The sequence below is a fragment of the Bipolaris maydis genome, assembly GCF_028858645.1.
Source record: "Bipolaris maydis strain C4 unplaced genomic scaffold PSV08scaffold_14, whole genome shotgun sequence".
Taxonomy (NCBI): Eukaryota; Fungi; Ascomycota; class Dothideomycetes; order Pleosporales; family Pleosporaceae; genus Bipolaris; species Bipolaris maydis.
In genome coordinates this window covers 772,217-794,970 of record NW_027093870.1, presented here as the reverse complement: position 1 = coordinate 794,970, position 22,754 = coordinate 772,217, and the positions used below count along the sequence as shown (strand labels likewise).

General features: G+C 52.2%; 4 protein-coding genes and 1 non-coding gene across 5 annotated transcripts; 3 read left to right on the top strand and 2 right to left on the bottom strand.

The window, feature by feature from the left end:
- Window positions 1-617: 617 nt before the first annotated feature.
- On the bottom strand, window positions 618-8,028 carry PSV08DRAFT_187394 (carbohydrate esterase; the record flags this gene model as incomplete). Its single annotated transcript, XM_066091968.1, has 10 exons — window positions 618-800; window positions 851-5,071; window positions 5,146-5,270; window positions 5,813-6,177; window positions 6,238-6,523; window positions 6,575-6,964; window positions 7,021-7,028; window positions 7,080-7,210; window positions 7,264-7,667; window positions 7,749-8,028. The coding sequence occupies 10 exons, from the start codon at window positions 8,026-8,028 to the stop codon at window positions 618-620; spliced, it is 6,393 nt and encodes a 2,130-aa protein (XP_065948221.1).
- A 1,745-nt stretch (window positions 8,029-9,773) lies between these two features.
- Window positions 9,774-9,881, bottom strand: PSV08DRAFT_t54. Its single transcript has one exon. It is a non-coding gene; the product is annotated as a tRNA-Ala (tRNA).
- A 1,165-nt stretch (window positions 9,882-11,046) lies between these two features.
- PSV08DRAFT_329290 (uncharacterized protein) lies at window positions 11,047-12,104 on the top strand. The gene is made up of 4 exons (XM_066092736.1): window positions 11,047-11,146; window positions 11,207-11,285; window positions 11,496-11,912; window positions 11,961-12,104. Exons 2-4 carry the CDS (start codon window positions 11,228-11,230, stop codon window positions 12,068-12,070), a joined length of 585 nt encoding a protein of 194 aa, XP_065948220.1. The 5' UTR covers window positions 11,047-11,146; window positions 11,207-11,227; the 3' UTR covers window positions 12,071-12,104.
- An 893-nt stretch (window positions 12,105-12,997) lies between these two features.
- On the top strand, window positions 12,998-16,355 carry PSV08DRAFT_14713 (kinetochore CENP-C fungal-like protein). Its single transcript, XM_014225225.2, has 5 exons — window positions 12,998-13,153; window positions 13,204-13,349; window positions 13,424-14,875; window positions 14,942-15,193; window positions 16,101-16,355. Exons 1-5 carry the CDS (start codon window positions 13,089-13,091, stop codon window positions 16,190-16,192), a joined length of 2,007 nt encoding a protein of 668 aa, XP_014080700.1. The 5' UTR covers window positions 12,998-13,088; the 3' UTR covers window positions 16,193-16,355.
- A 3,231-nt stretch (window positions 16,356-19,586) lies between these two features.
- Window positions 19,587-21,043, top strand: PSV08DRAFT_251122 (uncharacterized protein; the record flags this gene model as incomplete). The annotated part of the gene is made up of 3 exons (XM_066092436.1): window positions 19,587-19,820; window positions 20,263-20,594; window positions 20,704-21,043. 3 exons carry the CDS (start codon window positions 19,587-19,589, stop codon window positions 21,041-21,043), a joined length of 906 nt encoding a protein of 301 aa, XP_065948219.1.
- Between the last annotated feature and the right edge of the window lie 1,711 nt (window positions 21,044-22,754).

Genomic DNA, 22,754 nt, shown 5'->3' with positions numbered 1-22,754 from the left:
TCACGAGATCATGGGTAGGACTAAAACGGGACCTGGAAAACATGCTGAGAATCATTGCCTTTACCCCATTTATCGTACACGCATACATCCCCCAATTACCTGCTCATGGATAACGTCTCGTAAAAGGCATCAGTCCAATGAACATTTCCTAGCTAGATCTAGGGAAATCATAGCCATATCCACCTCAGCATCCTTGCACCCAGCGTATCGTCGCCCGCATTGTTCGACAGTACAATGAGCATTCCAGCATCGTTGCACAATCAGAGAACGCCATTGAGTACACGCTGAAAACGAAAGAAGTGGGTATCCGAAAAAAAACTCAAATACACATCGAATGAAAAGCCAGATAAAAAAAGTTGAAACAGAAGTGAAAACGTGTTTTAGAACGACGGTCCCATGAGTGTTGCACCCATGTACATCAGGTGACAAGTGATCATGGCATTCATGACAGATCGACAAATGTCGAACGTAAGAATTCGATAAACACTAGCACGATAGAATCCAGAGCAATGTACAGGCACAAGCCCATCCATCTTGGAACATGGGAAGTCAAGGCATTTTCAGCGCAAGATCATCTCATTGCGGAGGTTTAGTGCTGAAGGGTAACCTCTCATACTTCACCCGCGTGGGCTGAAGTGTGTAGCCGCGCGGGTCATGTCATGACATTTGTTGACCAGCTGAGAGATGGCGCGAAGAAGGGGGCTGCCAGGAGTGCTCTCATTGAGCTGAATGTACGCAGTCGTCAAGCGTTGGACAACGACATCCATGATCTTTGGGATGATGTCACGAATCTCTGCATCCTAGAAACATGTTAACTTGAGGAAACTAGTTAGGGAAGCAGTGTACTTACGCCGGGGTTAACGCTTCTGAAGACAGCATTGAGCCAGAGAAGCCGTTCGTGCAGGTTGCGACCCAATGACTCGGAGACCACTGCTCCGGTCGAGAGTGCAAGCAGTGGGCTGACCTGGTTGAGATAGGCAGGGTCGTAGCGCACAAAGACCTCGTCGAAGAGTGCAGCACTACGCGGAGATTGCAGCCACTGCATGGTACCTTGCTCAAAGTTGCCCTCAGACATGAGTTTATGGATGGCGTCAATCTCTAGTTCCTCTGGAGTCTTCTGCTTTTGAGGAGAGCGCGCAGTCTGCATCGTACCCTCCCCACGAGAAGGAGCCTGGGTGTGGCGCTCTTCGATGGCTTGCTGCAGTTTGGCCACCTGTGACTGAAGCTCAGATTGAGTCGCAGCCATAGTTCGAATCGTGTCCAGACAGGTGTGCACAGTTTCAGTCAGTGTAGCAATCTTGGCAGTATCATCGCGGCGCTGAGTACGAGCTTGACGAAGCTCGGTTGCGATTTGACGCTCGATGAGGTTACTCAAGTTTGAAATGGCAGGGTTGACAACTGACCCCGCAGCAGCAACCACCATGGCCTCAAGATTACCGATCTTCTTGACGATCTGATCAACCAGCGGCTGAACTGTCTGGGGTTGTTTCAAAGCTCTAGACACTGAATCGGCCACTTCCTTTGAGAGCTGGGGCCCCAGGGCGGACTTGATGTTGTTCTGAAGACCTTGCTCAACAGTAGCCGAAGTTTTCGCTAGAACTTCGGGAAGCAAAACGTTACGGATGTTGTCGTCAACCATCTTCCTGATGACGCCTTCGACGTTCTCGTTTAGTGTGCTAGAGACCATGCGTAGTATCGCTTCTTGCTTGGCACCATTCGCGGCGTTGAGAACGCGCTTGTCTTCGTCGAATCGCTTGTACATGACATCCAACTCACGAGAGAAGCCCTTGCTGATCTCAGCTTGAAGAATCTCTTCAAGCTTTGAAGAGTCTATTGGGCCAGCAGAAGCGTTGCCAGCAACAGCAGCAGTAATAGCAGGGGTTTGTTGCTGGATGTGCTTATTGATAAGCTGCTTAGCCCACTCAGGCGCTTCTGTTGTTGTCTCTGTGACCTTGGCATTAGAAGGTTGTGCCTCAGGAGCAGCCTCTATGAGTGCAGGAGACTTGGACGCAGGAAGCGCCTGTGCAGCTTGCGCATATGATGGAGGTATGGCCGTAGGTGCGCGAGCAACTGATGGAGCCACCGATACTTGCGAAGCTGCTTCTGCAGCGGCCGTGCGCTTCTTCTTTTTCTTCTCAGCCTTCTCACCGCCGCCGTTCATAATGGCTGCACGAGCCGCATCTTGCTTGCTCTCAACCTTGGCTAGTGTAGATGCACGCACAGCAGCCTCTGGGTTCATTGAGTGCTTCGAAATGTTGCTGCTCTCTCTCTTCAGAGTCTCGCGAACAGACCGGTCTGAAACAGACTTGGGTGCAGGAGTATCTCCAGTAGTAGACGACTCATCTGTAACAGGCTGTGGCGCCTTGAGTGTCGAGATAGAAATGATACCTTCTTCCTCGGCTTCCTTGGGATGAATTGGTTCACCTTCCTTCTTCCAGCCAAGGTCGCTTCGACGAATACGCAAGACGCATACTCCCTTGGAGTGCATGACATACAGCTCAAAGAGGGCGGCATTGTCCGGATCATCAACATCGGCAGGACCGGCAGGCTCATTGAGCATGTGCAGACTTCTGATCTGGCCCTTTGGAGCGAATGAGTACTCTGTGATACTTGTCATGATAGCCGTAGCATTGACTGGGGGCAGAGGGTTCTGGCCCTTGTCGCCCTTGTTAGCCAAGCGAGAAATGTAGGCTGCTTGACTCAGAACTGGCAGGTTATAACGCGGGCATGACACATGGACGAAGAAGATTGAGTTCCTCGTGGGATGGGCAACTGCCATAATGCCGGTTCGGGGGTGGAACGACACGCTGCAGATAGCATCTGATTCGTTCTCATGAGGCAAATGGATCTCCTGAACGGCCTTGTTGAGACCAAGATCCCACAGCTGGAAGGCGTGGTTCTGCTTCATACCGACCATGACATAACGCAGCGCAATACCCTTAGTGTAAGGCTTGTCCTTGTCAAAGAAGAAGACCGAAGTAGGCCATGACTTGGCGTTCGGGGTCGTAGTGTGGAACTCGAGCAGGGTCTCAGAGACTTCTACCTGTCGGGGTGGGCTGCGAGGGTTGCCCAGGTCAGGCTCAGTCAGGCTGCGGATATCCCAGAAGCGCATACGGCCAGCCTTATCCAATGAGACAATGATGGTGTCGTCCTCGCTGAAGGTGAAGTCCTTTCCAGCTTTGCCAGTAAGAATCTTGAGAGAACGCTCCTTGAGATATTTCTCGGTGTGACAGATACGGCTCTTAGTGCGAGCGTACTCTGCAGCAACTCGAGGGAAAATGATGTGGATCGACTTGCCCCGGCCAACAGCGAAAAACTCGGGGTGTCGTGAAGATGGCTTGGCGCGTGTCTTGAGCTGACCTCCAGATGTGTTATCATCTTGGGATGGCGACGGGGGGAGCATCAGGCCCTGAGAGTCAAGGTTCTCGCCGAACTGGTCCTCACGGGCAGGGTCAAGGGATGTCCAGAAGACAGTACCATTGACTCCTATGCCAAGGATGCTCTCAAGTGGCTGTTGTGCGTCATCTGCAGAGGTGCAGAGAGCGATGTTGAAGATGCGCTCTTGGTGGTTCTCGAATACCTGGCGATAATGTCCGTTCTCCTGACGAATGATGCGGAAACCACCCTTTTTGACGAGAGCATAGACAATGAAGTTCTTGCTGGCAGCAACAAGAGATCGGTCAATCTGATCAAAGTCCTTCTTTAAACGAGCAACGTCCATAAAGAGCTCGTTGCTGAAGTAGAGATTGCGGGGCGGCATTTGGTTGACCTGGATGGAAGCAAAGGCACGCATGGGGAATCTGTAGACTATTACCGTCTGGTCATCACCCTTAGCAAGGCTTTCTTCGGCTTCTGCAGTTTCCCAGTTCTCAGCGACATTGTCTTCAGCAATCTCGGCAGCGACATCCTTCAAAGCAGCCGCGAGTGGCTTTGAGAGGCTCGCTTCCATCTCCTTGGCCTTATTGGGGTCTTCGAAATCTTCCTTGATCTCAGCAGCAATCTCCGTCATGACCTCTTGGACCTCTTGGACTTCGAGATTCTCTCCCTTTACCTCCTCGGGCAATGGTGTAATTGACTTGCTCTCAGCTTCGGCAAGCGCATCCTCAACCTGCTGCCCTACTTGTTCGCCCAAGTCATTCACGGCTTCGGCCACAGACTCATGTACATGGGCTGGAGCGTCCTCATCGGCTGGCGGGAGAGGAGCTTCTGGAGCGTTCTTCTTGAGGATCTCGACCTTAGGGGCGGGAGGCTTAGATCCCTGCTGGACAGGAGTACGGTTGCGCGGGCTTGCAGCTTCAAGTTGGTCAAACGGATTGACGTAGGTGAACTTTGGAGCGAGCAATGAAGCTTCGTTGCTGTTGGAGCCAAAAGCCTTTGTGGATGAGGCAGATGTTCCTGGTGCTGGGGCGGCGGGAGAAGCAGATACCTGCTCAAGCTCAGCGTCGGCGAAATCTTGCACGACGTCGTCCACAACCGTTTCAGGCTTGTTAGACGCGACAGGCGGCGAGAACGCGGCTGAGACAGGCCGAGATGAGCGGCCGCTTGACTGGGCTGGCTTGGGATGGTTGAGCAGGCGGAGGAGCAGGTCCTGTGGGTTCTGCTGCTGCGAAGGCACGGGCGCCGGCATAGCCTGAGCTTGAGAGGGAGCGCTCTGGGATGACGTCCTACCGCCACCCATCATGCTTGCCATCAAATCAGACGTCTGAGCCAGCGACTGCTGCGAAACGCGTCTGGAGTGCGCAGAGCCAGACTGTGAGTTGAAGCGCAGCAGGTTGAGGAGGTTGGTTGACTGCTGCTGTGGCGTCTGGTGCGACACATGGCTTTGTTCGGGCGCAGGCGTACTCGCCATGGACGTGTTGGGTGACATGACGGCAGAATGGTGATGAGGCTGTGGGCCACTCGGTAAGGGGGAGAAGATGGGCGACGAGACAGAAGGCGGCTGATAGCCGTGCTGCTGCGATTGCTGCTGCTGCTGCTGCTGTTGCTGCTGATTGCTAGAGCCGCCACCTTGGAGCCGGGCAAATAACTCCTGCAGGTCGGCCATGGTGAGGGATGAAAGGGCAGATCTAGTCTGTTATTAGTAAAGGCGGCAAACGCACGCATCTCACTGCTGGCAATGAGAAGCTGACGCTGTGGGCGACGTACGTTACTCAATACCCAAAATTCGCGTGCGCGGCCGAAGCCTTGGGTCCCGTAAAAGCTGAACTGAGAGAACGGTCCTGTGTAAGAAGAAAACGACTTGGGAATAGACAGAAAATGCAAGTGACGAGCTGCGATGAAGCGCAGTTGTCAATTGACGGTGCAAGAAGGAAGCTCGACAAGTTTGAGGTGACTTGGTTGGCGCCGACTGCTCGAAGCTACTACGCTAGCGCAATTGGGACGGCCGCGGCGGAGCTCCGGGACCGGGTGGCACGTCACCACGTCACGACAACAGACGGCCTAGTCGCGCCTCTGACTTTCACTCTGCAGTGCCAAGCCTGGCCACATCATATCTCTCATGTAGTCGCCTCTCCATCCGGCCTTTCTATCTTGCAATTATAGGCCACCGTTTGCCCATTCCTCCTGCACCACCATCAGTCGCCTCTATCACCCCCACAAAACTAAGTGAAGGAGGTGAAGGTATCCCTTGTTCAGCTGTGTAGGTTTCCTAGGGACTGGGGAAGCCATCTGATTCTTTCTTTGAATTTTACTATACACTTTCCAGCTTTACCTCGCTCTCTGGATTATACACTATTCAAGGATGTACAGAAAGAACTGGCGCCCTGTATAAAATATGAACACAAAAAAGAATTGCTTCATCTGAGGCAGGTACCAAAAGGCTTCTGGCAACCCATGATGCTCATGCACGAGATAACGCTGAAGGTGCACTGTCCATTCCGGCTGCAGCATCCGCCAAAGCGCGAGCCCTTGCACGTGTAGCCAGTGTTTCCTCCACAGCGTCCATTCGGTGACGTCTTGAGGGGAGTGGATGTAGCGACAGGGGCTGATGATGTGCGAGTGCTGGTTGCTGACGATGTTCGGGTACTGGTCGCTGGGCGAGTAGACGTGATCATACTGCGTGTTGAGCTAGTTGCAGGGACACTGGGAATCGGGATAGATGCCGAAGATGCGCATCGACCAAGAAGAGGGTTGCAGCCGGTTCCACAATGGTCAGCGCTCGAGCCGCACCAGCCATATCTATGCAAGCTTCGTCAGCTACATGGTCTCGGTGAAAAAAAAAGAAAGAGATAGACTTACTGCGAGCAACACTCGCCCTCAAAGTAGCCAGCACACGTGTAGCCTTTAGCACCACCACATGAACCGTCTTGGGACACCCCGTTGGAGGGGTTGGGAGTTGGAAGAGTGGACGTGGTGCTAGAAGCTGTCCGAGTAGACCCACTGACAGTTGAAGACGCGGGGCTGACAGGCGCCGAAGAACCAGCGACTGAGCATTTGCCAAATCTGGGGTCACAGCCTGTTCCACAGTGATCTGCAGTGTTTCCACAGAAGCCATACTGGGAGCAGCACTCTCCTTGAGCAAATCCTGTTAGATTCGTTAGCGAGTGTCAGACCCATTCCTATTTATCAATCTTACCGAGACATGTGTAGCCCACCTTGGAGCCGCAAGAACTGTCAGGAGACACAGCCGTAGGAGTGACGACAGCGCCGCTAGATGTGGCGCTGGCGGCTCCAGAGGCAGTGGAAGAGGTAGGCGGTGTGAAGGCAGACGACGAAGCTGGTCGGCTGGTGGGAGTGCGGTACCAGTTCGCCTCTGGGTCGCCCAAGCATTCACCCAATGTGACCAGCCTGTATCCCTTTTGTGTCATCAAATCAAGCATGTAGCCTGTGAGATTCTGTGCCGTCTGTTGGTGGATATCGTGTGCAATAGCCTGGAAATTGTCCTCGGTTGGATTACTCGGGTTGATCACAGCACTGACTCTGTTCTTAGAATTCTGAATCAGATCAGGTGTTACGTTGTTATAGTCTATTGGCTATTAGCAAGGCTGATGCCGATAAGAGTAGGTGTGGAGCAGCTCTAACCATCAGTGCTAATTCACAAGTCAGCGCATGATTTCAATACTGTCTTCCAGGATACTTACTCAAGATCAAAGTAGGAAACAACATATCCCAGGTCCGCAAGATCCTTCTGGCACCCTGATGCAGCAGTGCAAGATGAGTACGGCGGACGCATATACGTCGGGAATTTGCCAATGATGTTTGTTAGGGCCATCTAGAAGTAAAAAGTTAGTTGAGTAATCGATTTTGTCCTGTGCCATTACTCACTTCATTCCTGACCATTTGGTCGTAACGCTGCTCCTTTGTAATGGCACTAAGATCCTGGTGAGACCAAGTATGGCTAGCAACTTGATGTCCCTCAGCGATCATACGAGATATGATAGATGGCCATTGCGTGCTCTTGTCGTCAATCGCACCTTTGTCAATGTTGATACCAGTGACGAAGAACGTTGCTTTGGCATTGTAGGCTGCGAACTGGTCGAGTACACCGCTGGTGTAGATATATGGCCCGTCATCGTATGTAATGGCAATGGTGTTTGGGACGACGCAATCATAGATGCCTTCGCCACCATATGGCTGGCTGCCGAGCTTTGTACGAGGGGTATTGCGAGTGCTACCTCCAGTAGGAACTTTGTTGGCATCGCAGGCAGGGCCATACTGGAAGCGGCAGTCTGGTGCTGCGCAGTAGTCCGCTAATCAGACATGTAACATTAGCTTGTTGTTCATATCAATCAAACACGAGGAATCCTTACATCCTTGTCCACAATAACCTGCTGTAGAGCAGCAGTATCCTTCAGCACAGCTGGCATTACCATGTTCGGCTCCACATCGACCATCAGCGCCACCTTGACGCTTGCTGAGAGCCTTTTCAGGACCAGCAACCCTGGGAGCCTGGCTGTCGAGGATGTTCCTACTCCTTAGTTTACCAATATCCTTGGACCCAGATCCAACTACCTTTGGAGTATGACCAACACTGTGAGCAGCCACAAGAGGCGCCAGCAGCAGTGCTGCGGACAACTCTTTAAAACGCATGATCCGAATTGATTTGAAGCGATCGACCGTCTCAAACTCAAGCGCGGCAATGAGAAAACAAGCGAGTGTGTGGGTGAATGATCGACCAATATTATGTATGATGCAAAAAAGGCGATTCTTAAACGAGTGACATACCCCTTTGACGGAACAAAGAGAGGGGAAGGGTAACCAAGAAGCAAAGATTACTGCATGACCGAGTACTTATGATATATGCCGATTTGCGCACAGCCAAGAATGGACAGGCTTTGCCCAGGGTTTGGGGGATAAAAATCAATATCGATGCCGATTCAGCATGTAGCGTGCTTGGCTGTGGACGGCCCAGCCCCCAGCGTGTGTCAGATGTTGCAATGGCTGACCTGAGGCACGGATAGCGTTGATTGAAGTCATGAAGTCACTACATGCGGGTACGTCTGGTTACACAGTCAGTCGACATGTGCCAGAATGTCTTTTGTTACAGTCAAGTCTGCTACCCCTACTTGTGTAGACGGTTGATTTAAGGTACAAAATAAGCTCTCTATCGTGGCACGAACCGTAGGTATTGCGAGGATACGTTGTTATCAATATTGTTTGCGGTGCTATTGCAAAGTATGATTGTCCTTTAGAGGTTTAGGGGCACCATGGCTTTCCCTCAGCCAAGAAGATGCCCCTGGCTTATTTCCTGATGGAGGCGCGGATCTTGCTAGCGTCCGCGCTTCGCGTAAACAAGAAACATTAATGATCCCCATTTTGGAGTACCTGGTTCGGTCCAGACTGTATGTAGGATACGTACTGCTCTCTCAAGCTGTGCTGCATGGGTGCGCATGCAGAATTCAGGGCTCTTCTACTGCCGGATCGTCTTTTTCTTGGTCGTGATCATCGGCGCTTTATTTTCAAAAAGACCGGACTGTTTTCTCCTGCATGGAACTTTTTCCTGCTATGCTGCCCATAGGTACGTTCGTTCTGATGGCTGGGCAGAATCTTGTTCAAAGCTCCATCATTGCTGATAAAGCGTTGACCGCCGTTGTTTCAAGTGGCGATACGGACGCCTGACGGACGTGTCTTGCCTCCAAACCGAGGAACCACAACGAGCATGGTGACGACTCGTTAGAATACAGAATGGTTGCTACAAAGTCTTTTCTACGGGTCTCTTGTTTGTTCCGCGATGTTTGGCTGGTGTGGGCAGTGTTGGTGGAAATGAGGTAATTCTCTTCTGCGTACTACGGACCCGATACCGATGCAAGGTGCCGGAAGCCCCAGCACTAACTTTTGTTGCTCGGATCGGCAAGGTGGAAGAAACAAATAAAAATAGGATCACAAGGAACTTTGGCACGCGAGCGACCCGTCGCTTGGATTGTTGAGATATCAGGGACCGTTGTACATAGGGCCACGGCAGTTGTGTATTCGGGATACGGTGCGCACATGAAGACATCTAGCCACGCACTCGGTGCAGATCATTCTGATGTATTTTCCTCTTTCGGTATGTCATCCATCTAACCAAGTCTTCGGCCACGTCACAGTCGTTCTGCTTTGGGGAGTGGTGCTGTAGAGCGAGCATATGTGGAAAAAGAGATACTGTATACTGATTCAAGAAAAGCCACCAGGGCTCTTCTCTCGACTCGGGATCGCATTGATGAAATCCCCTTGACCTTAACGTGATAAGGTGCGGCGCACAGACCAGCTGCTTACCGTGGTGCAAAAAAGGAGCCCCTCCACCAACCCACCACCTAGGAGACTACGGGAAGTCCATCACAGACGCAAAAAAGAGTTGGACTCGCGGGGAATCGAACCCCGGACCACTCCCAGGCCTGCTCCTGCGCTTTTGAAGGCGGAAGAACTGATGCTAAGGGAGTATTATACCACTAAACCACAAGCCCGATCTCAAGCTTGTTGCTTGACTTGATGGAAGAACAAAGGATTTGACAAATTATAACACAAGAACTAAAACTGGAGCAGCAGTGAGGGTATAGGAGGAGTTCAGACTGCAGTGGGTCGGTAGCGGTGGGGTTCTTTGGGGTGGAGAAGGCACACTAGACATGCTTCTAGACCCTTGGTGTAGGTATCGGGCCTACAATTTTTTTCTGGTATGGCTTTCTGCACTTTATGAGAACTTCACGCGCAGATGTTCAGAACTGGTGTTCCGCGGTATGCCACCTGGTTGTCGTTTCTTGTTGCCGCAAAGCGATATTTTTCACAAATCAACCAGGAAATTCCCAGCAGCATTTAACTCGCAGTATTAAATTAGCGTGTTGTGAATTCCTTCTACCTACGAAGAGAAGACTCTGGATGCATTCATAGCAAGTCAACGCCCTACCAGTATCAACCATTAGGCAGCAAACGCCACTGAGTGGCTAGAATCGCTGCTGGAGCATTGTAGGCTATGAGCATTGCTTGATATCCTAATGCCCATACTCATGCGTGTACTTGACCCTTTGGAGTTACTGGGTCTGCGGTAGTGGCACAGTGGGCAGTCGGTTATTCTGATAGATCAAGACACACTTTGTGCTACCAGACGACAAAATGTGAGCCTTTGGCACAGGCAGATGCAGTCTCTTGCTTGAGCAGCCTCGTCCACCGCACCCACGAGTGCGTCTGACGGACGGGCGCATCGACCCGCTCGGCCGTCGTCGGCGGCGATAATATTATTCGCATATCATGGCACCACGTGTGCGATGGGTTGCACGATCTATCTCTGCCCGGTTAGCTGCATGAACAGCCGGAGATCTGCACGAGGCCTGTCAAGCGATGGTGCCCTCTCCAATGACGTCGAGCTGGACTTAGAGAAGACGCCCCAATCACGCGGGGACCCAGCCCTCAGCAGGCCGTGGCGCGGACCGAAGACAGTCGCTCCGGGCCCTTTCCGCACGCAAACCATAATAAAAACGGTCCCTCATTCCAACAAGCATCCCGACCCACACACTGGGAAGGAGCAAACGACGAGCTAGACCGCATTTCGCTTAGACTAGCGCAAACACAACCGCGGGCACATATTTTCTCTGCCCTGGTGGTGCCCCTCGGTTCCTCCTACAACGATCCAAACTCATCAATTGGTGCCAGTACGATTCAAACGACCCTTTGAATCACTTGCCAGAAGACACCGTCTTTCAACGTCACTCCCTCCATTACTCGTACGACACTTCCAGTAAGAGCAATGCCCGCACCTTGTGCCATGCGACTGCGAAGTAATATCTGACAAGCATAGGTCTCTTCCACAAACTCAAATATGGAATACCAAGCACCTGCTCCTGCTGCTGGCGCCGGCGGCCGTGGCTGCTACAACTGTAAGTTGAACATTACCAACGTTACCAAACGGCACCCTCGCCACTGTGACCCCGCAATGGTCGACTTGGCGAGCCCTGGATTTTCTTGTACACCGAATGGGCAAGATACCAGTCGCTTTCTTGAGCAGCAAACTCAGTCGCCACTTCTGTCCTTTGAGCTGTCGATTGCATGTTGATACGCTGTACACGCCTTTTGCTAACAATGTGCAGGCGGCGATGCGTCTCACCGCGCTGCCGAGTGCCCTACCAAGGGCACCCCAACCTGCTACAACTGTGGCGAGAAGGGTCACGTTAGCCGTGAGTGCAGCTCTCCTCAGGCTGAGAAGACTTGCTACCGTTGCGGCGGCACTGGACACATCTCTCGTGAGTGCACCAAGGACGGCGGTGCCCCAATGGGAGGCCGTGGTGGCGGCAGCCAGGAGTGCTACAAGTGCGGTCAGGTCGGTCACATTGCCCGCAACTGCTCCCAGGGAGGCGGCTACGGCAATGGTGGCTTTGGAGGAGGTCGTGGTGGCTACGGCGCCGGCGCCGGTGGTTACGGTGGTGCTCGCCAGACGACCTGCTACTCGTGCGGTGGTTTCGGTCACATGAGCCGTGACTGCACCCAGGGCCAGAAGTGCTACAACTGTAAGTGGATACGGCCGACAAACGACGACTGTCACTGACTTTGTTTAGGCGGCGAGGTTGGTCACCTGTCTCGTGACTGCCCCCAGGAGACATCTTCTGAGCGTGTGTGCTACCGCTGCAAGCAGCCTGGCCACGTCCAGAGCGCCTGCCCCAACTAGAGTGGTTTGAGGTGCCGTCGATGTTTTGATCTAGAATGAGTTTCGATGCACCAGCCTGCCATCATGCAACTGTGGCGGCAGGTCGGGATTAGGGTAGCAGAGATTGCGCCCAGGCTGTGACGAATCATCGACATGATTACGATTTCCTTTCTTGTATATTTTCATTCTGCGGCTCGCTGCCGTTTTTCGACGCTTCACGAAAAGCATATCGTCGCCCGGGCATGATTGGACGGCCTTTTCCTGAGTTGGCAGTTCTGTCAAGAGAGTTGGTTATCGGAAAAGTCTTGATCCAGGAAGAGCGTTTGGTGGGAGATACAAAAGTGGGTGGATAGGAGAGCGGATCCTTACGCGAGCAATGAATGGAGCAGTGCGTGGTCTGCACGTGGACTGTGACTGTAGGAGAGCGACGTCTCTTTTGGCGGATGGCTAGTCTTTGGGTTGTGGCCGAGCAGCCAAAGACTCTGACTGAGGTTGAATAAAGACACGAGAAAAGTCCCCACGATTGGGTGGGCTCCTCAACTTATACCCGCGCCAATTTCGTGTACCGTGATGGACGTGCGCTAAGCCAGGTTAACCTGTGTACAGGATAGTTGACATGCAATACTCAAGGAATGTGTGTGGGGGGGCACGGAGCTACAACGGGCAAATTGGGTAGCCTATGCGAGGGAGAGTGGTTGGAATGGGGATGGGAAATGGCGTGATGTGGTGCATGATTAGGGTTCGCAGTAAGCTGTGTATTGGAGAGTTTGTGGTTGAGATACCGGAAACATACAATTATGTCATACTTCATATCTTAGTAGCAATGGCCTAATGGCATTCTTACGCCCGTGCGTGTGGTGGTGCACTTTCTGCGTTGACGTTCGCCAAGCCCAGGTACGCCCGCGTATGTTCGTTTACATCCCACCCAAGCCCAAACAACATATGTTCAACCAACGGCGCCGACGACTCGACACACGACCAACGACGCGTCAATCGCAGCAACACGCGTGCTCGGTACCACTACTTACCTCCTAACCAAATGGCGCCCCCCAAGAAGCGCGAAAATCGCGAAAATAATTACTACAACGTCGGCGTGCAGGGAAGGCACGTAAATGCACTTTGCGATGTTGCGCGCGCATGCTAACATTGCGCAGAAAGACGGGTATCACTTTGGCAGACAAGGGTGTTTACGACGAACATGGCCTCGAACCGATTTCCGGCATTTTCTCCTCTCCCGAGAAGTCTCCACCCAAGCGCAGTGGAAACGCGACAGGATCAGAATCGATGGAGTTGCAGGAAAGTGCGTTTGTCCCACCGCGCTCGTCCAGTGCAATGTTGCGCGTACAAAATAGAGTGTTCTGACACTGCAACCAGGCTCCATTCCCGACTTTGCCACATCAAACCAACTCCTGCGCAGCAATCGAACAAACCTCCCTCCGCCTCGATCGCGCTCGCCCAAAAAGACTTACCTTGGTTCTTCGCCGCGACGACAATCTTCCATGGTGCCAAGAGGAAGCTCGGCCGCCCCTTCTAGTCCTATTCGCGCTTCATCACATCCGATTGCAAGGCGGCTTGATTTCGAGCAAGATGAGTCCAGCCTGCAAGAAACCCCGGCGCTGAGTGGATCAGGTGCGCGACGCGGAAGACGTTCAGATGTGTACGATATCCCCGAGGATGGCGAAGAATCCCCACTTCCAGAACCGAGTGCGATGATGGAAGAGAGCATGGTCCAGCAAGAACTGATGGCGAATGAAGAATCCGCCATTTTTGCAGAAGAGAGTTTTGTTGCACAGATTGGAGAAGAATCAATGGCTGTCGAGGAGGCTGTCGAGGAATTGATTGACGAGGAAGAGTCAGAAGTTGTCACAGAACCTGTTAAGCAGCCGGCCAAGAGGGGCAGAAAGCGCAAAAGCGACGCTGTGGATAACCCAGAGGAGCAATCAGAGGTTGCAGAGAAGCCACGGAAGCGCGGACCTGGGGCACAGGCGTCAGAGTCCCTCAAGGGCAAGAAGAATGGGCCTGCGCCTACTGTCCAGCGACGGAGATCTCAACGTGTCTCTGATATCAGTGAACCAGAAGCCAGTGCTAGCGAACTACCTGCAGACACTACCTTGGACGAATCTGAGCAAATCGACGAAGCACCAGTGGCACCGAAACGTCGAGGGCGCCCACCACGCGCACAGCCTGTTGCAGAGAAGGAGAACACAGTAGTATCAAAACCGGCAAAGAGCGCTGCTACAAAAGCGAAGAATGAGGAAACTTTCAAAAAGCCTGGCAAACCTCCTGGTAGACCCAAAGCCAACACCGAGCCCAAGACTAAACCAGCGCCAAAGACAAAGGAGAGCTCAAAAGCGAAACCAAAAGAGAAGACGCCTTTGGTTGATGATGCCGCTGGCAAACTTGTGGACGTATACGGTAATCCCCTGAGCAAGCAAGATATTGATCAGATGTCAACTACGTCAGCTGGCTCAAGATTTGGACGAGGACGTCATCTCTCCGTCTTCCGGGAGATAGATCCGGAAAATGTTGCTCGTGTTGGACGAACAGGCAGGCATCGGGTTGCACCAATTGATTTCTGGAAGAACGATCACATTTCTTACGATGTTGACGGTAGCATGACATCGATTGTGAAGAGCGCGGCAGTAGAAGAAACACGGAGACAGAACAGGAAGTATGGGCCCAAGGGCAAAAAGAAGAGGCTCACAATGGTTGAAGAGGAAGAGATTGAGCTGGATCCTTGGGAGGAGAAGGATGGCAGGCTCGTGGGCAACTACAGAGGCTACGATCCAGTTATTAACAGTGCCTCTGATGAGATTATTGAAGATGGCAAGTCCCCAACTCTGTGCAGACACAATGAGTCTTATTTTTGGTTTGCTGACTTTCTGGTCACAGATATTGCATGGGCGGAGAAGGGTATCCAACCGCGAGAAGTGGGCGACGGCGGATTCAAATTCGCAAAGATTGGCTCAAGCGGCTCCTTTTTCAACTGGGGACTCATTGAGCTGGGCCCGGACCAGATGAAGCGCACAAAGAACTCGCGATTTATGCACATGGTCTTCAATGTGCAATCGGGCACCGTCGAGGTCCGTGTTCACGAGAACGAATTCACAATCCACAAACATGGCATCTGGCAAGTGCCTCGAGGTACGTCTTATTTTGTTTTATTTTTTCCACTGTTATCTCCTTCCTTTCTCAATCGTTTCCCCCTGCCCACTCACATACATCGTTTCCTTTTCAGTAGTTCTGTTCCGTTGTTTGCATTTTCTGTTTTCCCGCTCTTTGCGCGTTCATTCTCTTTCTGCCCAACAAACGCGCCGTCACGTTACGCTCGACGCTAGAGCAACCCTGATGCACATTGGGCCACTTTTTTTTGTCCTTTCGCACGCAGGCGCTCTACTCTTTCCTGCCCTGCAACGTCACACGGTCCCCAGGAACACATAGCAGCAGCGAGCGAGACGCATCATGTGGCGGGGGCCAAGCGAGAGGGCGCCTATTCTCGTCACATGCGGAGCTACTGCCGTTGTGTGCGTGGTGCATGGGGCTGCGTGGGTACCTCTCTCTCGCTTGCATACTGCGTTTTGCCCTTTGTACCGCCCCCCGACTGGAAACCGCGAGTAGCGTTGTTGTGCCCTTGGCTTGGCTGGACCTTTTGCTCCGATTCGACTGCTGGGCTGCTGCGCAAACGACAGGTACTTTCGTTTGAGGCGGCTACCGCGCGCCTTGGGTGGGCCTCTCAAATCTCCTCAACAACGCAACGAACAGCGAACGCCTTTGGCTATTATTGTTTCTTTGCTTTGCAGCTGTACCCCCAGTTTTTTTTTTTCGCAGCCCCATTTTCGTTCTCGCCTTCCCCCTTTTTTTTCCCCATCACTTCCCCCCATTGTTGTTGCTGTCTATTGCGCTCTTGACGCGCTTGCCGGTCACAATGTACACCGCGTTTCGCGCGCTGATTGGCCCCCTGCTGGTTTTTTCCCATTTCTTATACATCACATGAGGTTGTTTTCTCTCCTGAGGAAAACTGTTGGCTAATTCGTTCTCTTCGTTATATTAGGGAATACATATAGTATCAGGAATATTGGGTCCGGAACAGCCAGAGTTTTCTTTGCGCAGGCAAAGGAGAAGGTTGTGGATGTTGAGGAGTAAGTAGATTGAAAGGGGCGGGGGAGCAGGGCCTTCCTTTCTTGTACACTTGAAGGTTTGGTATGGTATGGGTATGAACATGGGAAATAGCATAGCATGGTATGGCTGGGGGTTTACCAATTCCACCTTCATAGTCAGTAGCAAATGGCTTGTTTTCTTTTCTTTTTTTGTAGGGATTCTTTTACATCTCCAACTTCTTCTTTCGTCTTTGCCCATGCCATGGCATCAGTCCATGTATCGAGCGAACAAGACTTTGTACCATTCCAACTGCTCATGCAATGCAAATCTTCACCTTCATCCTTCCTCAACTTTTACACTACCACGCAAAAAACTTCCCAGCCCCTCATGCATTGCATATACCTGCATTTACCTCTACATCCCCATGTTTCTCCTTTTTTTCGGTCTCTTGTGTATGTACGTATCGAAGCATACATGCATATCCGACTCCATTCCCCCCCCTTTTTTTTTTACCCTCTTGCATCGCCCGTTGTTCTAGACACTTCTTTTCATATGCCGCCTGAGTGCATCAGGCAAATATCCATCCCCCAAACCCCCCCTTTCTTGGCAACTATCTCTTAGCCCTACAGGTTTTACAAACTACCATCTCTCTTTCTCTCTCGGGGCACCTACCTAACTGTCATTTAGACGACTGAAATACCATCTAATATATCCATGGGGGGGTTATTTTTTTTATTGCTTTCTCTCCACTTGTATCCTGTTCATCACTGTTTTTTTGGCGTGACTTTGGGGGCGGGGAGGTTGGATCTCCTCGTGACTTTTCTTAGTGTCAATATATATGTACATGTATAGTGTTTATATGTGGGTGCTGGGGTATGGTTGTAGGGTTAGAACGGGTCTGGATTTCTGGTGTTGTGGGGTTTAAAATGAAATAAAAGATGGAGAGAAGAAGAAGAAGAGGAGGAGGAAGAAGAAGTGATGTGTCTTTATTAATGAGGATATAATTTTTTTTCACGCAAATGGAAAGGATGTTTTTTTTTTACTGTGAGATGAGGGCAGGTTGGGAAGTATAACGGTACAGAGTCTCGATTTTGAAGAGATGAGGTTCAAAATGTTGCTATACTCCATTACCCATTCAGTGAGTTCATACGCAACTAGTACAAACTTTACTCGTGTATCTGACTAGAGCAAAGAATGGATATCCGCTCTGCTACATTGCAATCACTATATCTTGTTGCGATTCGAGGAGTTTGGGTCGAAACAAGTGTGATCGAGATGGGCGGGGGGTTTAGAGGCAAGTGTAATCAAGTTGGAGTAGAAGCAAGGGTGTTTAAGATGTGGAGAATATGTAGGTGATACGTGGCCGTGGATATGAATGCCTATTTTGCATTTGACCATGTACGAGGATTTGGCTTGCAGGGTTTGAGATTGTGGTGTTGAATTGTTTGTTTGTTGGGACTATAGTTGAGGACTTTGCAGTGGCTAGGAGGGTGGTCAACAGGATAGGAGGGAGTCATGGTGTAAGATGTTATTTAGTCTTTTCTAGATACTACTTTTGTTCATGAAGGGTGTGAATGTTGGAATCATTGCTCTGTCATTTGGAATATACGATGTAGAGAAATATCACAATGAGCAATTCAGAAGGCAAGAATCACAGCGGACACCCAGCAATTCGACAAAGACGAAAGACTGCAAACTCTCTGCATACTCTTCTCACTCACCTCAATATTCAAGCGGTGTACACCTCCAAGGCGGTGTAACTCAGCCTCAACGCCTCTATACCAAATACCAAGCTGATAGTACTACATGCAGCCACCAACATATGTACGTCCCAACTTCTAGCAAAGACCTTGCATGACATGCACAAGCGGCAACTAGCAGCAGCGACATGGACGTGACACAAAAACGGACATTTCCGGTAGCGAGGGCATCATTTCCAGCTTAGTGGAGAGGATGCAGAGAAACACATGGAAAGTGCAAGTAAAGTAAAGTAGGTTGTCTAGCCTAGGCGGTGAGAAGCGGTGTGGATAGATAGGCCGGGCGGGCGGGGCCCTGCATCACGCAGGCCTACTACACGAACGTTCCTGGCGTAGTTTCCCTTCCGGTGAAGATGGAGACTGACAGAGCGACGGCGCCGAGAAGGGTAGTAGCGACGCTTGTGGGCTTAACAGAGTAGAGAGATTTCGCAGTGCTTCCAAGATAGATTACGGAGCGAGAGCCAGGCGACTGGGGCGTCTTGAGGCGGAACCTTGGGGGAATTGTCAGACTGACATGGCCTTGTCGTGGCTTGAAAGTAGTGAGGCTTTTGTGGCGCTGCGTGACACCGCCTCTATGGAACAACTGGCCACTACAACAAACATAGAGGACAAGCGGTGGGTCGCTGAAACTACAATGACGTTTGAAAACAACAAGTTTTTTTTGTCTCCTTGTTGGTCGAGCTGAAGTCGCGTGGGTTGTCTTGGTCATCAGAATGGAAGATAGTATTTGGATTGTTGTCGCTTGTTAGTTTCAACGAGCGAAATGGCCAGTTTCGGCCTGCATTTTGAGGCCGCACAGCCCTAAAATAATAACCCTCCTAAGCATACGTACCGGCCGCTGTCTCATCATGTCGTTCGTCGCAAGGATAACCCCCTTCTGACGACGGTCCGACAACTATGGCAGTCGTGGATTTCCTAGTCTGGACCTATCGACGCCGTTGACGACATGTTTTGGTTGTGCACGGGGAATGCCGGCGTTGGTATCCGAGGTACTAAGTAGATGCACGAATCGCCGTGTTGGTGCGCCAATTTGGAGGCATGAACGGATTCGGCGAGTTAAGCGGTTAGCTTCCTGATTAAGTTCCGATGAACTGGCAGCGAACTACTCGATCGGCGATATTTAGGCAAGCGCGGTCCTTTGAGCTATTGATAGTTTAGCGTAGAAGGCGTGGGGCCAGTGTAGCATGTAAGGCACAAAGACTGTTTCGGCTGCAATACGCCGGGCAGGGCCTGGGAGCAATTCAGTGCAGAACTCATTGCATTGTGCCGAACGAGTCGTGGTTTTTGATGCAAGTGGCACGCCGGGGGGCCTCGGGGTGTTGCGAGGCGTGCGCGACTCAATATGCCATTGTTGGATGGGTTTTATCGACCAAAAAGCATGCATTGCGACGCTTCAGGTGACGTTCCAGGGTAGGCGGTAACGGCGATGCAACGGTATGCTTTTTTGGGGGGGGGGGCACCCAGGCAGTGGGTGAACGGGCATGCCGTGGATAACAGGGCTGGGTGCAAGCCAAAATTTGCCCGTTGCAGTGCCGAAATTGAACGGAGGACGGGTGCATGTTTCCTGAGACGAGCTTCTGCTTGAGCGCTAGCGTGAGCGCGAAGAAAGGGCATGCAATGGGGAGAGCAGAGGAGAGGAGAGCAAACGTGTGGGTGGGGGAGGGCACCTGGAGGCATGGTTCATGACTGGTGGGCATGGTGGTGGTTGCGACATGGAACGGCTTTGGATGCCCCTTGGTGGGTTTTGGGCCCGATCAGCGGTCCCGGGCGATCAGAAAGTCGCGTGCTGGATCCATCCATCCATCCATCCACCGGCGAGCGGGTCCATGTCCGCGAAGCCAAAAGCACGGCAGGGGAAGAAGAAAAAGGAGGATTGCAGGCACAGGCACGAGGATGGGGTGTGTGCGCGTGCGTATGTGTGTGTGTGTGTGTGCGCGTGCAAGGGGCCAGGTAATGGTCATGTGACGGACGCGAGGAAAGAAAAAGGTGCGGTAGGCTGGACGGGAACGCCCTGGCTAGCGAGGCAAGGACAGCCATGGCGGGGCTGGAGGAGAAAGAGGCGGTGGTGAGGCTGGGCGTGCAGTGAAAGGGTGTCGTCATGTGCAGCGGTGGCATGAGTCGCAGTTGGCGAACAGGTAGGAAATTCAAGGGTGCCTAGATAGGAAGGCTTCTCGAAGGCGCAGGGAAGAGAAGCCGTGTCGTGGTCGTGTCATGGTGGTGGTGGTGGATGGGTGGTTGGTGGCCTGGCCTGCTTACATGGAGAGAGCAAGTAGAGTAGATACGGCGTCTGTCTGGACCATGCGCAGGGTGCACGTCCACGCATAGATATAGTAGCAGGCGTACATGGCCATACCATAGCCATACCCAGGCGGCTGCTGCGACGATAGACTACCACTTGACCATGCACCCAAACGCGGCCCGCCAAGGATTCCGATGGCAGCGGCGGGCGTTTACACAGGCTGGCAGGTGGTGGTTCGGATCATGCGAACAGTACTGGGCGCATGCAGGGCCAAGCCGGGGGAAACAGTTTTATCAGCTGGGTGCGTCGAGGGCGACTTGAGGCGACGAGGGGCGACAGGACAGGACAGGACAGGACAGGACAGGAGCGAAGCAAAAGCCGTCGCAAGTTGTCCGTCGGCCGTCTTCTGGCGTCATGGTGCACGCATTGACGATGGGATTGGTGTGGGCGTGTGCGTTTGGTTATGCCTGAGGTTGTGACGACGACGGCTGGGGGAGCGGGCGACGGGTATGCCGTGCAAGGGGGTGGTTGTGGTTGGGGACACACACTTGTCATGCTAGCGGCCTTCTAGAACAAAAGAACCCCCAAGCCCGGCCACAGAGTGCATGGCCTGACGCCCGGGGCACAAACTCTGCCATGGGCCTGTCTGCTAGCCTGTTTCAAGCCCGTTCACGGCCGCCGACCGTGGGCGAGGGCGGGAACCGACGGTCCATGGCATCCATCAGCCTTGTGCCTCACTGGGCCCCGGCAGCTTTGGCCATGGCATGGCATGGGAGGGCGACGGCGAGGAAGCGAGCAGCAACAGGGGATACGAAGAAGAAAGGGGGGCCGCCGAGGAACAAGGAAGCAGCCGCCGCCGCCGAAGAACAAGGACAAGAACAAGATGGAGAAGAAGGCTAAAAGGAAACAAAACAGGGCGCCGTCTGATGGGACATGGGATGACGAGCAAGTCGTCGCCCAAGGCCACTCAGGCCGGGCCTGCGCTTGCACCTGCGCTTGGGAGGGAGGGCGCACTCATTTCTGCTATCGATAAGCCGGCCAGCCCTACACGGCTCAAACATGGCAGGGCCGCGCAAGACCAGCCGTGCAATCTTTGCTTTTGCGGGGCTGAACACCCTCACGCCAGCCTGCAAGAACCATGACACACACACCCACATACCCATCTTCCATTCCAGCACACCACTCTCCCATCCACGCCCCCCTCCCAAAATAGCCTAACCCCTAGCCACCATATGCAAGGACAGCGAACCGTTCATGCAACCCGCACTTGTTCTCTTTCTGCTCGCTGAGCCCGCCCAATCACCAGCCCCTCACATGTCTCCAGTGGTAACAGCCCTGTCAGCAGTCCACTGGCCAACGCACTCGACACCCTCCTCCCAATTTCCTAGCTGCAACACCCCCCCTCCCTGACCCCCCCCCCAAACACGTCTGAGAGCCTACCACACATGTTCACACACACGCATACTTTCTAATGTTGGCGTCGGAAAAATTTTTTCTTCAACCATGGCGTCGCCTCTAGAGCAAACTGCCCTGGCTGCGCGCGCAAACCCACCACACCCCTGCTTCATGGGAAGCGGTGACAGCGCAGCTACCCCCCCTCTACACACACTCACACACACAAACCCCTCCCAACCTCCCTTCAGCGTCGGCCACGTAGACGCTGCTTGACCGACTTCTCGAGACTTGCATCGCCCGCCGTTACGTCATCGGCACCGCTTAGTTTGGGGCCCAAGACCAGCAAGGGCCATTCTGGGGTAGACGAGAAACGAACCTTGCCAGGTCTTGTCTCTTCAGTGTGTGTGTGTGTGACTGTTGTGTCCATGTTCACCGCCACATCTTTATTTGCCCCCCTCCCTGCTTTGCAGCCAGGGAAATGCCTGACGACATACACTTGGCCGGGGTGGACGTGTCAAGAAGGAAAAAACTTGAATCGCTTGAGTGATTTGGGTATGTCATTGAACTTTGTTGAGCTGAACATGGTACTTCCTAATTGTTGGGGGAGGGGGGTTGTCTGCAAGTGTTCTACGACCGATTCTTTTCCATTCCATACATGTCTGCTATGCAAAACCAACATGATTGTTTCTCAAAACAAGTTGTGCCCCGTTGTAAAGAAACATCATTAGTTATATACCATTTTTGCAGCATGTGTGTATATAGATATATACGCAAGAACGAAAAAAAAAAACAAAAACAAAGTCTAGTTAGATGAAAAAATGCCCATGAAACAGAAACGCAAACCAGAAACATGAGACGTGTGTAAACCCACTCGTGATCCATAAAAAACCAAACGCTATAGCAAATGTTTTAAACACCCCCCCACCTTTCCCAAAAATGCCTATGCCGCAGAACGAACACTTCCCACAGTAGTAAAGGGAAAAGGGGGGAGGCGGGGAACCAGATGCGCATTTTTCTCTGCATAAACAACTCTTTCATATGCATGCAAACGAGAAAAACAAGCAAAACGCTAAAGCAAGAGATGCTCCCAAGAAAAGATGCCCACCAACCATCCCCGCACAATGCTTCCCTCTCCCAGATGCAACGAACGAAAACGCAATGCAATCGTGTAAAAGTCGCGATGATGTGGGAGAAAAGTAACAAGAAGGAAAAAACA